The sequence below is a fragment of the Cricetulus griseus genome, chromosome 3 (assembly GCF_003668045.3).
Source record: "Cricetulus griseus strain 17A/GY chromosome 3, alternate assembly CriGri-PICRH-1.0, whole genome shotgun sequence".
NCBI classification, from domain to species: Eukaryota; Metazoa; Chordata; class Mammalia; order Rodentia; family Cricetidae; genus Cricetulus; species Cricetulus griseus.
Window position 1 is genome coordinate 70,099,084 of NC_048596.1, and position 14,442 is coordinate 70,113,525.

Here is a 14,442-nt window from a genome sequence, read left to right on the forward strand (position 1 = left end):
GAGGGGGGCGGTCATCTCATGCTGCTTCCTAACTTAGCTCACAGGCAAACCCTGCAGCTGGAGCCCAGCTGATAAGTTGGGAGATGACAGTGTAAGGAAATGGCAGGCCTCTCAGGTTCAGAAAGAGGTTCGCATACCTCTGTTTCCAGCCTAGGGAAGCTTACCTGTCATTCCAGGAGCCAATGCTGGCTCCAGGCCTTCCCATCTCTCGCCTAACCCCAACTCCACTAGGCATAGATGCCCTAAGCATTTGCAGCCTCTGGTCCCAGCTCTTTGCACCAAATTATTTCCTACCACTACCAAACACTCACTTCCTTCTCGTCTCAGAACAGGCGTCCACCTTTCTTCCTTCTGAAGTCACATCCCTTCTGAGGCCCTCGGGCCTTCAAGCACAGCTTCTTCCAGTCACGAGCAACCTGTCTTCCTGCCCCGTGGCTGCTCCGGGATACTTGGTTCAGAAGGAAGGAGACCATAGATGCTGGGGGGTGGGGTGGGGGCTAGGGAGGTCCAAGTGTCCTCATATGGGCTTTGGCTGCAGGGAGAGGGCCCTCAGCAATTCTTTCACTTCTGCAGACAGACCCTCCAGTGCCAGCCTTCCCTTTCAATCTGTTCCATCACCTCGGCAGCCTTCAAATGTCAGTACTTTCCCCCTAATCATGCAACAGTCAGCAGACATTCAGCTTAACATCTGCTTTGTTTTCCTGCCTACTTAGCCTGGCTTTCCTATTCAGAAGTGCTGTTCCCTAATTAAGTCACAGGCAAAGAAAATCAGTTTTGCTGCAGTTTCTTATCTCCAGCCCAAGGATGCTTGGGGGCAATCCCTCATTGCGGGGTGCCAGCCTGTTCGGTGTAACAATACTTCACCCCATTCGTAGCTTTGACCTACTAGATGGCAGCAGCACCTTCTATCCTACTTGTGACAATATGTCTCCAGATACTGCCGCCTGTCCCCAGGAGGACAACACTGTTCCTGGTTGGGGGCTGCTATTTTATAGAATCGTTCTCAGAGCAGATGGCTCTCCCTATGGTCCTTCACAAGGTTGGGATGGCCTCTCCACATCATCGCCATGGGCAAGCCCTGACTTGCAAGGCAAGTATGTCCAATTGGGTTCCCACTAGGTTTTTACATAGCAACGTAGATCTGCATAAAGACTTCATTCATCCGAAACGTGGTGACCTGACAACTGACATCACCCCCATGAAGTCTTTTCACATTTCCTAGCCTTACTGGAGTGTTTCCTAAGTGACACTCGAGATGGCCAAGGAGCTCCCTCCTGCACTGTGAACTCTCTCAGGGACAGGGATGCAATGGTTAGAGTGAACCCTTGGCATCCTGACATGACATGCTCAGATTCTCAACTGACTAATAAATCAAGCCCACAGGAAGCATAGCTGACCATCTGAGTACACTAATATGGAAATGGTCTCATTTTTAAGCAGGCTAATGGAGATCAACAGAGCATTTCTTGGTCCTCTTGTGGCATTTTGCTGGTAGTTGTAGGTAACCCAGAGCAAGCATATATATTATGAATTCAAGATCTTCCAACTTGTCCAGCCTAAAACACATCTGGGACACTCATCAAAGCCTACACTTCCACTTGCCCACCACTGATCAGTCCGCCCCTTCCTAAGGAGTAGACCAGCAGAGCCAAAGCTTTGAATTTCCATTTTAGCAGGTGCCATAAGTGAGTATCCTGGTCAGGGAAGCCTGGGGCTCATTCCTTTTTAAACATTAAAAACATTTTTTTAAAGAAATTTTATGTGTAGGGGTGTCTTGCCTGTATACATATCTGTACACCACATGTGTACCTGAGATCTGTGGAGGTCAGAATGGGACACTAGATTCCCTGGTACTGAAGTCACGGACAGTTGTGAGCTACCGTGTGGGTGCTGGGACTAGAATTCAGGTCCTCTGGAAGAGTAGCCAGTGCTCTTAACCACTGCGCCATCGCTCCAGCCTCACTTCAATCTCAACGTTTTGCTCCCATCCTGTAAGACAATACTTTAGCACCTGGCCACACAGTTGAGGGTGAGCTCAGACAAAGCCAGGTTCAGTCGTGAGGCTGAACCTCCCTGTGAGGCTGCCCAGACAAAGGCAGGTCTACAGTGTCTACTGCCCTCCTTGGATGTGGTCCAAAATTCAAGGCTCAAGAAACTAAACCCAAAATGGGTCAGCAAGAGTGGCAGAGGTCCCTAGCTAGGCCTCTTCTCTCCGGAAGACGTGGCTGAGTCCTAAGAACCTGCACCTGGGGAGGAGGGCTCTCTGCACAGCTCCTGGATGTCCATCTTGTTCTGGCAGGTCTCCTCCCAGACCTCCCTCAAGTCCCAGAGGCTTACCAGAGGATCAAGACTCTGGGACTGTGGTGGTTTGAATGTAACTACCTCCCCCCTCCTCCCCCACCCCCCCCAATCTCATAGGGAGTGGAACTATTAGGAGTGGAACACTTGTTGGTGTGGGTATGGTCTTACTGGAGGAAGTGTGTCACTATGGGGGTGAGCCCTGAGGTTTCCTATGCTCAGGGTACTGCCCTGTGTCTCAGTTGACTTCCTGTTGCCTGCAAGATGTAGGACTCTCAGCTACCATCTGCCTGCGTGTCACCATGCTCCCCACCATGATGATAATGGACTGAACTTCTGAAACCGTAAGCTAAGTCACCCCAGTTAAATGTTTTTTCTTTATAAGAGTTGCCATGGTCATGGTATCTTTTCACAGCAATAGAAACCTTAACTAAGACAGGGACTAATGACAATTAGGCTGGTAAGAGTCTATGATAAGCAGACTTTTTTCATTAGGGTCCACTCAGTGAGAAGTTAAGTGACATGGCAGCCAGGATGGTGAGAGACCAATGGGGGCTTTGTACAAGTGACATCACCTGGGGCTGGAGAGATGGCTCAGTGTCTGGGAGCATTGACTGCTCTTCCAGAGGTCCTGAGTTCAATTCCCAGCAACCACATGGTGGCTCACAACCATCTGTAATGAGATCTGGTGCCCTCTTCTGGCCTGCAGGCATATATGCAGACAGAATGTTGTTTACATAATAAATAAATCTTTAAAAAACAAAACAAAAACAAGTGGCATCACCTATAGGAATCCAAGAATACCTCTAAGGTGATAGTCCCACTGGGAGGTGGTCACTGAGATGGAACCTGGGCAGCTTGGGCTAGGTCCCAGTTCTACTGCATGCACAGCAAATGTCCCATTTCAGTCCTGTTTGGTCTCTTTTTCCACTGAGCTCTCTATCCAGAATGCCACAGTCCACTCTGGTAGGCCCCACGCTGAGCCACTGGTTTATCATGCTTTCCAGATTCTCTTTTTGTTTCAAAAATGCTAGTCTCTTCTATCCCTCTCCTTCAAATGTTACCCTGAGCAGGAAATGAAACTGCATAAAAGTGCCTCCTTCAGAGTTAGAGAGATAACAGGGTAGTTAAGAGCACTTATCGCTCTTACAGAGGACCTAAGTTTAGTTCCTAGCATCCGATTGGTGTCTCATAATCATTCATAATTCCAATTCTGGGGGATCTGACCCTTCTTCTGACCTCCTTGGACGCTAGGCAAGCATATAGTATACATTCACACACACAAGCAAAGCACTCATAAAAACAACAAAAAAGTCTAAAAAATATGCAAATTTAAAAGTGCCCCTCAATAAGGCAAAGGCAGCAGCAAGATGACAGGCCACCAGTGCCACCCAATTCAGAGAAGGCAGTGCCAGGGCTCAGGATTGAGTAAGAAATGACTGAAAGACTGTAACATATCAGCTCAGTGTCCTTCACAAAAGCTCCTCAGTCTTGCTCACTGTCTTAGACCCCAGGACACCTCTCAAAGACACCAATATTGTCCCACTGTTACGATGACGATTGTTGTGCAAGTTGGTTTTTGTCAACTTGACACAAACCTGTGTCATAGCTCGGAAGAGGGAACCTTAACTGCAAAAAACACCTCCATAAGATTGGTGAGCCTGTGGAACATTTTCTTGACTGACAATTGACACTGGAGGGCCCAGGTCACTGTGGGCAGTGCCACCCCTGGGATGAACAGGTGGTCATGGGGAGTATAAGAAAGCAGGCTGAGCAAGCCACAAAGAGCAGACCAGTGAGCAGCATTCCTCCACAGCCGCTGCTTCCGTTCCTGCTCTGACTTCCATCCATGGTCACAGCAATAGAAACCCTAACTAAATAATAATCAAATGTCATAACAGGACAACAACTGCCTCATTCTTCCTGGGGACCATGGGTAGAGCTACCCACCTAGGAGACCTGGGCATCCCTGGTTCACTAGAGCTCATGGAGCTGCCAGGGGTTAGAGTATGATTAACAAAGAGCTGGATCAAGACCCTCCAGCGGGGTCACAAAAGGGAAGTAAATTGGTGTCTAGAGGATGGGGGGCCTGGCCAGCTTCTTGTATCCCCACCCAAGTTTCCCAGGGCAGTGTGAACACTGCTACAAGTGGGACACTGAGGTCACTGATTTCCTCACCTGTGTCTATGCAGTCACAACCTCCTACCATCTGTCTAGCCTGATGTGAATGGGGTTTGGGATTGGCTGTGGTGGGCTCATTGCCTCTTGCTCACTGACTGACTACTGTCTATCTGCACAGTGTCTAATCACAGGGTGAGAGACTGACATGCTCCACCTGGGCTCTCCTCCTCAAACATGGGGAACACATCACAGCTACACATGTTCCCCAACAGCTTCACTTGCTGCAGACACCTGTGTACATACTAACATTCACATCAGGAAGAGTAGGAAAGCCAGCTGGCCCAAGAGTTATGGTACCCAGGCCCAGCTCTGAAAAGCCCTGGTTCCCAATTTGTGTCCTCAGTCTAAACATCTATGACCCCTGAAATTCCCATGCAGAAATCTCCTTTTCAGAGCAACACCTCTGGGAGGCTATTAGGTCACAGGAAAGAGTGTTCATGGGATTAATACTTCAAGAGAGCTTGTTTGTTCCTTCTGCTGTGTGGTAACATGGCACAGTGGGTGTTGCTGGTGAACCTGATCTCCAGACACCAGAACCAGAGCAGCGAACTTCTGTTGTCCACAAGCTATGCTGTCTATGGGTAGGCTGGCCACAACTGAGGCTGTGCATTCTGGGCAAGTTATTTCATAAATCTGCTGCTGTTTTACACCAGGGGTTCTTGTGAAGATGACACGGGGCACAGTTGGTGCCAGGAAATACAGCCACAGCCCCTCATATCCTGCCCATGCCAATGACACCTGCTCCTTGTTCTGCAGCCCCAGAGGGACATCTCAATACCAGGGGGCTTGGGTCATACTTGGGGTTTTCAGAGGAGGTGAAAGCAAATGCTAGTACATTCAGAAACAAGCTTTCTGTGGTAGACCCAGTGACAACAGAAGCACCACTGGCAGCTAACATTGAGAGAAGCAGTCCAAAATCAGAGACTGGTGGGCCATCTTTTTCCAGCAAGAGGAAATATGTAGGCACACAGACCACTGAGCAGCTCCAATCATCATCAAGGCCTTCCCACAGTCCTTCTTCAGACTAGGAGGGCTGCCAGCAAGAATGAGCAGACAGGCTTTGTCACCAGAAGGCTGTCCCAGAAAGGATGGGCAAGGAACTCACCTTAGCTCTCCTACCATATACCTGGCTGACCATCTGCTTCCTACCACCTGACCATCCAGTAGGGCTCAGCTCAGGCTGCAGCTCTCAGGACAGCTGACAGAGCTGCTGAGCACATGGCTGAATGCCAGCCGGCATAGCACCCATGAGGCCAGAAGCACCAGGCAGCCCCTGCACAGACAAGCTGAATGGGAGAGCAGGAAGCTAGAGCTCCCATCCCAAAGTCCCTCACATGCTGTAGGACCCAGGGAAGGTCTATGACCTCAAAGGAAGGAGATGCTATTCAAATAAGGGATAATTCGCTCTCCAAGAGGGACATAAAGCAAACAAAGGCCCTACTAGGATGGGACACTATGAACACAGGGGAAGTTCATAAGCCAAAGCTATTATTTAATCAGCTGACAGTTAAGTACATCGCACATTGATGACATTGTTAAGTGTTCTACAGAGGCTAGAGCAGGGAGATTTCAGAACATGCAGCCTGCTGCCTTCATCTGTACACAGGAAAACTGGGCTCCTCATACGGGAACAGATGCAAGGTGGGCACTCAGCACCCTGTGCTTCTGTGCCCTGGAGCACAAACATGCTCATAGGACCCAGCGTACAGTTAAGTGATTGCTTTGTAAAACAGGTTTCCAGGAGGAAAAAACCATGTTTGTATTCACAGTCAAAGGTCTTGCCTATTATTTCCTGTGGTTCCTGGGGCTCCTTTAGTGACATTCCAGGCATTCTGCAGAGGAAAACTATAAACAATAGACTTTCCTTTCCTGCCCTTTCTTTCCCATGGTTTTCAGGACAAACCCTTCTCTCCCTAGGACGACCCACACAAGCAGCACAGTGCCTTCTCATGCCTTTATGGTGACACCGCAAGTCCGCAGAAAGGATGGGAAGATAGGGGGCAGCTTCCAACATGTGCAACAAATCAGATGATCTTCTGTACAGCCCAAACCAAGGAGGCAGGTCCCCAGTTCAGGTCTCCTGACTGTAATCTCTACACTGACAGGCTCTCGGCAATTTTCAAAGGAGAAGCATAAAGTCCCCATTCAAAGACTCCAAGGGGCTTAATCAAAGGTTCTGAAGGATTGTGACTCAATGGCAATTAACATCTCCAACCCCCTCCACACAGGTTAAGCCTCTATAATGTTCATTCTTTTACGAACTGTCATTTAAGTAAGAGGTGGGGTTGTGTGTGTGTGTGTGTTTAAGGATGGGAGATGATACTTTGCTTTGTTGAAAAAGAAATTAGGGAGTGGTTGGTGCTGCCATCCCTGTCCTGAGGCAGCTGCTGCTCCTTAACAGTTTGCACACCACCATGGGGAAGACTGAGAAGCCAGATCGTGGCAAATGGAAGCTTTTCATTTACATCTGACTGCCAGAGAGCTCCTACACCACTGTGCACTGGGCTTCCATCTTGCTCTAACGCTTACTTTTTTAGACTGGACTCGACTCATTCACAACGTGGGCTGCACTTTAGACTATATGATGAGGTTCCAAAGCATCATGACCATAACTATGGATTTCCCCAAACCAGTGGTGCACCAGGATACACATCTACTGTGTGTGGCCGGGCTCCTACTCACAGTATGTTAAAGACCTCGGAGCTTTAACAAAGTTATTCTTCAGAACAGAAGAACCCCAAAGTCAGTCCTGATGGAGCCCATCTGAACACATGGGCTGACTTAATGGTCCATGCCACTTTCTGTCTCCTCGATTCAAGCATGGGGTGGTAGGAAATGGTTCTGATTTTGGTTCTTCTGAAGACAGCCTTGTGTTCGTGGGAGACTGAAGAGAATAACTGGCTTAAAGCCTGAAGGGGATGCAAGGATAGGATATGTTTCAGACGGTGAAAACAGCAAGTAGCTCCACTTATACCAATAATGGCATTACTGACTTACAGCGCTCTCCGTGGTATGGGGAAAATCCTATGTGAGGGACCTAGTGGCCCTTAGTCCCTGCCTGAGTCACCGTTGGATCTGACTGAGCCGGAAAAAAGCAACAGCAAAGTACTAAATTAGTGGGTCACACAACCTAAAAAATGAAGATGATCACAAGAAATAAATTCACAGTGCCAGCTGGGTGTCTCCACAGATGAGATGCTATGTCACTGTCTATATTTTGTCTCCGCTGGAACAGCCATTCTAAATGTGAGACCATCTTGAAGGAAGTCGTATATGATGAAGGAGGGATGCCACAACATGCTTCCAGATCACGACGGCACTGAGCATCCTCCAAAGTAACTGCCTCCATTGGCCTTTGAATCAGTGTACAGTCACCTGATACAGATCATTGAACACCTGATTCCCAGCAGACAGAATGGAGGTTGTGTCCTGTTTTTGTGTGGTATTGGTATAACTACTGTCTAAAGTTTAATATAGGAATAGACAGATGGTCCAGTGGTGTTAGAAAGCTCCCTGGATCAGTCAGAGCACACCGGGCAGGAAATCCTGGAAGATGCATGGGGACCGGGCACAAAAGTAACCTCCCGCTGTGCATGCCTTAATGAGGTGTTTGAGCTATCGGTCTCCTAAAAACTAGGGGTGAATTTGTAAAAGTGATATGGAAAGTACCTTTTCATTTTCTGTCATTACACAAAACAGAGGAAGGGACACATGTCTCAGAACTGCAAACAGGTCACTGGCTCCTCCACTTTAAATCAGTCAGTCACCCACTATTCCCTCAGAGGCCATCGTCTATACAGACTCAGTGGGGAACACAAGAGGGGAAACACCATCCCTGTCAGCCCTCAGTGAGGGACCCCATGAAAACAGCTCTGCCCTGTTTCCCAGCACAAGGCATCCCTGCTGTTTAAGACTAACTAACCCTGCGTATACTTTATAAACCAGTGGCCTGCTTAAATCTTTGGCAGGAAAAAAAATTCTATCCATCCATTTTTTTTCTTTTAACAACAGCAACATCAAGACCAAAACATTATTTTTAGTTACAAGGCACTTGCTTCCTGACCAGGGCAAGGGTGAGCCCAGACCAAGGCCTATCTTCCTCCACTACCAGCTCCATCCCTGCTGGGGATACCTCCAGTCAGGCTGTGGGTGCTCAGCCTGAAGGTCCCAATTCTATTCTTGGTTCCTCAAGACAAAGTAGGCCATCAGGAAGATAGGGTTAGGCCAGGAGAAGAGGTGAACCTTGGAAGTGACCACCCACAGCACCTAGCACATGGTCTACAGGGAGTTGGCTGTGTATACTCATCTTGAAAGAGGGCTGAGGAGTAAAGGCGGCCAGAGCAGGGTCCTTTAAGTGCTATTCAGGTCTAAAGATGGGACCATTTCTACAAGGCTATATCTCTTTTCAGGCATTATATTAAATGTCCCATTAGAGGTGTTTCCATCTCCTCTGGCATAATGGGGAAGTGCACAGAACAGCATGTGGGCAGGTGCCCTGAGATCCCTTCTGGCCCCCAGTAATCACCACACCTAAACTGCATTTGAAGGTGCTATTTAACTCTTACTAGGAGAGAAAAGATGTGGGCAAGTCAAGCAATCAGGAAACCCAACAGTATCAAGGGGTCATCCTGCACTGACTGACTTTTTTCATCCATGTGCCCAGCCCGGGAGAGCTGTCCTTAGAACACAAGTGCAGAGCGAACTGAGCTGTCTCGTGTCAATATTCAAATGGAAGAAGGGGTCAAATAGTGGAATCTAAAATTCTGCTGGAAATTTCCAACACCCAGTTATCTCAACCCTCAAACCTCCCCAAGCCTGTAAGAGCTCAAGCAACAGAAACACTTCTAGGACACAGACAGCACAACTCACCCTATCTGTTTACTATTAGACGTCAGAAAAACCAGCGAAGCATAAAACACAGCCAAGAGAAAGGACATCAACCCTTGGGGGCTGTGGATTGTCCAAGAGCCAACTCTGTCCCCTACAGCCAGTGGCTCCTGCTATTTGGTTACCTGGTTCTTCTGGGGCTGCTGGAGTGCTGACCTCAGGCTCTGGGGTGACTTCAGGGGGTGGCGGGGGTGGAGCTGGTGGAGCTTTGACAGGGGTTGTTGACTCAGGGGTCTCAAAGGCTTCCTCAGAGTCGGAACTCCTGGCAGAGAGAGATAAGAAACACAGGTGAGACAGTGCCAAGTAGACATTCTGCTGAGAAGGCATGGCCTTCTTACTCTGCAACAAGTAGATTTGGGGCAAACACTCAACTCAACTGTTGAGACAGGTGTGGCGGTCACCTCAAAGCGTGAATCCCAGGAACCGTGGTAAATTTTGCCACTGGCATTAAGATCAAATGAAATACTCTTTGAACATAGCTCTACTTGAAAGACACATGTCCACCTTAGTGACAAATTCACACACAGTGGGCTCTTTGGATACATTTCAGTGTACACTATCTGGCAATGAGTCAGTCTAAGAGATAGAGAAACTGTCTAATGTTCACCATGATGGCTCCAGCCCACCTCTAAAATCCTCATCTCTTAAACTCAGTTTGCATGCACTCTCTCTCTTCGTCCATCCTGCCATTCTTTCTACCCTCTGCCTTCCCTGTGTTTCTAGATGCTTATTGGTGTCTTCTACTGGGCTGAAAGCGCCATGCAGATGGCTGGCCTTGTTTTTCACAGTACCCAGGGCCTAAAACGGAAGGCAATGAATGACCATCTGTAGAGTGAATGAGTGAGTGCCAGAAAGCCTGCCAGTGAAAAGTATGCCAGACCAAGCCACAAAGTACAGCCAGCCACTCCTCAGTGGTGTAGTGACATGACGGCCCTTGGTGGTCCCTAGGGAAGTCTATCTGCAAGGAAGCCTCTTCATCCAGAGACCTGGGCCAAAGGCTTCCCAAGGAAAGTATCTCCTGGTAACAAGAAGTCAGTGGACAAGCCTTCTCCCTGCCTGCTGCCCCAAGCTACTTGATCTCAGTCAGAGGAATGGGCAATCCAGTTATAAGTGCTGCTGCCTACAAGACACAGGGCAGCAAGTCAATGCCTCAAGATGACCACAGGACAAAAGCCAGCCTTACCTGTGAGGACAGTGTCTATGGAGAGTAGCAACATGCTGTCTCCTATCTCAGAACAGTCCCAGTGCACCCAAATGCCAACTGATCCCTGGCAAGGAAGGAGGAGGCTAACTACCAGGTGGGAGGCCATACAGGACTGCAGACTGTATGAACTGCTGAAGGGACTGCTGAAGATTTAGAATCAGGTCATGTCACAGCAGAAGACAGAACATGGCATGTCAGGATCACATGAGTATCACTGAACAAGAGCCTCCCCCAACACTGTGAGAGGCTCACAACTATTCAGCTCCACAGGGTCACAGGACCATGTTACCATCTTCTAAAGACCATGAGCCAGCTAGCAGAGTGTCAGCAAGCAACAAACCCCTCTGCTGTCTATTAAAACCTAGGAAATGAGGCATTTGGTGAGTTCTCTTTAGGGGTATCTACAACAAGGCTGGAGATGGGGCTCACTTGGTAGTTATTGCCTAACTTGCAAAAATCCACAGGTTTAACCCTTAACACTACATAAACCTGGCATAGTAGTCTGAGCCTGTATAATATTAGCACTAGAGGTTGGGGCAGGAGGATCAGAAGTTCAAGGTCATCCTCAACTATGTATTGTGTTTGGGGCCCAAAGAAACCAACAAAAACATCAGAGCTGCTTTTGATGGTACACAATGAGCTAGAGCCAACTTTGTGTTAGATTTCACCAATAGCTAACTCTCACAAACACAACAGGGAAGAAACTGATTTCTCTTACATTCACATATTAACGTTAATGGACCTAGCTTTTGTCTATGGGGAAAATTTAAGCTCCATCCACACTTGGACACCCAGATCTTGGTAGGTGAAGTTTTAAGAGTATGAAAACATGGGGAGGTTATACAAATGAATACTAAAGAGAAATGAATGTTCTGACCACCTTGCTAGTCCTGGAAACCAACTTCTTCACCCTAGCATCCATATCAGAAACATCAGGGACAACCATGACAAAACACACAAAGTTAACTTGCCTCTTTCTGGAGCTTCCCTGGGCATCTAGCAGCCTGGAGTTCCCACTGCTGCTCACCACTGTCCACATCCAACGGGCCCATTGCACTGGGGACCACATCTGCCAGGAGTCAAAAGCCATCTCCATGGAAAAATAGCACCAAATTCTCACCTATAATGTTCTTGCTTATATCTCTTGAGATCTAAACCTCTTTCATGACATCACCAAAAAAAGGAAGCTGCTCCGGCCCCCAAGCAAGGAATGCCGTGAGCATCTCCTGCTTACTCAAGCTGAAATGCAGAGAGAGAGGTGGGGGAGAGAGAGAGAGACGGGGCGCGGGGGGGGGACACAGGGGAGGGGGGTAAAAGCTTGTCCGGTTGCTTCTGCAACCCTGGGCACTGGCAACTCAAGGCTTTGTAACACAAAAGGCCCTGGTCTTTCTCAGTAACACAAGTGACAAGGAGGGGCCAGATGCTCTTGCATCCTAGCTGTGAATTCCAATGAGGTTTCTACTACAGCAGCTGCCAGCCTGCACACCTGCTCAAAGAACCACCATTCACCCGGACCTGGGGTGGGCAGGGATGAGGACACCATGCTCATTGTACCCCATCGCCTTTTCACTATGAACTGTGTGCATCAAAACACTGCAGGCCACTGTGGGCCACTTCTGGGGCTGCTGGCCTTGTTTGCATATTTCCACACTTCCTCCCAGGAGAAGAGAGCAAGTTAATTAGAGGAGGCAGATAGAAGCTTTTAAAATTCACTCTTTCCTCCCTGTTCGGCTTCCCGGGGGCCTAAAAACCCTTCCAAGAGTGAGAATTTCTGCAGTCCCTGCAGTCCACCCACCGAGAGTCTGTGCACAAGAATAAAGCAGCTGGGTGGAGTTCCAGCATGAGTCCCACCGCAGTGTGGCTGGTGTTTGTTTTGTTTTGTTTTCTACTAGTAAAGCACAAATAATTACACATCTGAGACTCCACACACTTTCAGAAGGAAAATAGGATGAAATTAATTTGTCACAAATATGTATCAGAAAGAGAAATGGTGTTGCAATTTGCTAAAAAACCCTCCAAATTTCAAAGAAGTATGTTTACCAGGATGTGAAAATGTTTACCATGTAAGTAAATACAAGAGTATTATATTTATGACATTAAATACAAGAAAATAATATACAGATACATATAACACACACACACACACACACACGCTTCTATATGAAAAGTACAACAACCAGCATTTGTAGAACAATCAGTTTTGCATTGGGAATCAGCCTAGGTCTATTGCATATGTACATTTATCTATCATCTTCAAAACTATGGGCTGGGGATATAGCTCAGTTGGTAGAGTGCTTGTCTAACATCCATAAGTCCCTGGGTTCAATCCTCACCACTGCATATGCTAGGCAGAGGATGTACAAAAACCAAAACAAAATAACTACAATTGACAACTAGCCTGTCTGGTGGAGAATAGACTTGCTTCACAGATTGACACAACACAGCCTAGAGAAGCAAGCAAAACCCAAATCCCAAACTGTCAACGCCTGAAGCTGTGTCTTCCCAATGTCTTCAGCAATCACAATGTTTATGTTCTTATTATATAAAGTCTATCATAGAGAACAAGTAAATTGTTTAAATGAACTTGTAAATATGACACCGGGGGTTGGCAGATGCCAGCCGTAGCACTATCCTTGCTGATCTTTCTCCTGCTTGCACAATGTTAGGGGAAGTACTGAGATATTCAAAGGAGTGATTACTAACAGCCCTGCATGTTTAAGGGTCTGTCCTGTGATCACTGGATTCTCTACAAGGCAAACAGTCATCTAACTGCACAAGCCAATTCATCCACCAGCACAAGGTAATATTTGGGGGAACATTCAACACCACAATGGGATTTATAGATGAGAAGAAAGATGGAAAGGACAGATTGTCCTAGCCATGGAAACCAGGGCCTGCAGGGCTCCCCAGCTGTGTTAATACAGTTTAAAAACATTTCTTAGAGTAGGGGATGTAGCTCAGTGGTAGAGTCTTTACTTGCCTGGCATGCTCAAGGCTTAGGGTTCAAGTCCCAGTTAACACACACACACACACACACACACACACACACACACACACACACACACACACACACACACACACACAAAATGTGAACCTCTACAATGCTCTAAGCAGTCTACAAATGACTGTTCCACACAGTAGGAAGTAAGCAATTCCAATGATATGCTTCAGGAACCATCCCACAAACAAGAGTCAGGTAGAAAGGAAAATGTAGACTCTAAGTATAAGGGCTTGTTGCCCTACATTTGCCTGGAGTCCCAAGAAAACAGCCATCCACTGCAGTGTTTCAGCAATACAGAGCATTTCACTTCTGCAGAAGACTGCATAGCTGCTTTAAATCCATCAGGCAAGCACACCTGAGCGCACCATGGTCCTGCTAGTCTGCCACTCAGTACAAATGGTCCTGTACCTCACACTGGGTGGTCAGAGCCTGGCTTCATGTTCTTCTCCAGTTGGCTAACTCTAAGCCTGGTGGATAAGCCAAGCGTAACTTTTGAGAGCAGGATGCAACATGGAGTACATACTTCTATCTTAGAAAACTGTCAACTGGGGAAGGGATTTTTGGCAGGTGGTGTCTTTATTAATTTCTTTTATTGTTTGAGACCAGGTTGGCCTCAGACTCAGAGAAAGGTAGGACTAAAGGTGTGTGCCACCACACCCATCCCTACTAATTATTTCATGTAGCCCTTGATAGGAAAGATGGGATGTTGCAAGATATTTCATTATGCTGTGTAAAAACATGTCACTGTGATTAGTTTAATTAAAAAGCTAAATGGCCAATAGCTAAGCAAGATTTTCAGGGCAGAGAGAATGATGGGAAGAAGGCAGAGTCACCAGCCAGACTCAGAGGAAGCAAGACATGTAGGAGATGA

At 47.5% G+C, this 14,442-nt stretch overlaps 1 protein-coding gene across 1 annotated transcript in view; it reads right to left on the reverse strand.

Annotated features, from left to right (window-relative positions):
* LOC100754572 (transforming acidic coiled-coil-containing protein 2) overlaps nucleotides 1-14,442 on the reverse strand; it is a 139,800-nt gene that overhangs the window by 38,151 nt on the left and 87,207 nt on the right. The window contains exon 5 of the mRNA XM_035441612.1: nucleotides 9,492-9,628. Within this exon, the coding sequence (XP_035297503.1) occupies nucleotides 9,492-9,628 (137 nt within the window). The remainder of the gene's footprint in view (nucleotides 1-9,491; nucleotides 9,629-14,442) is intronic.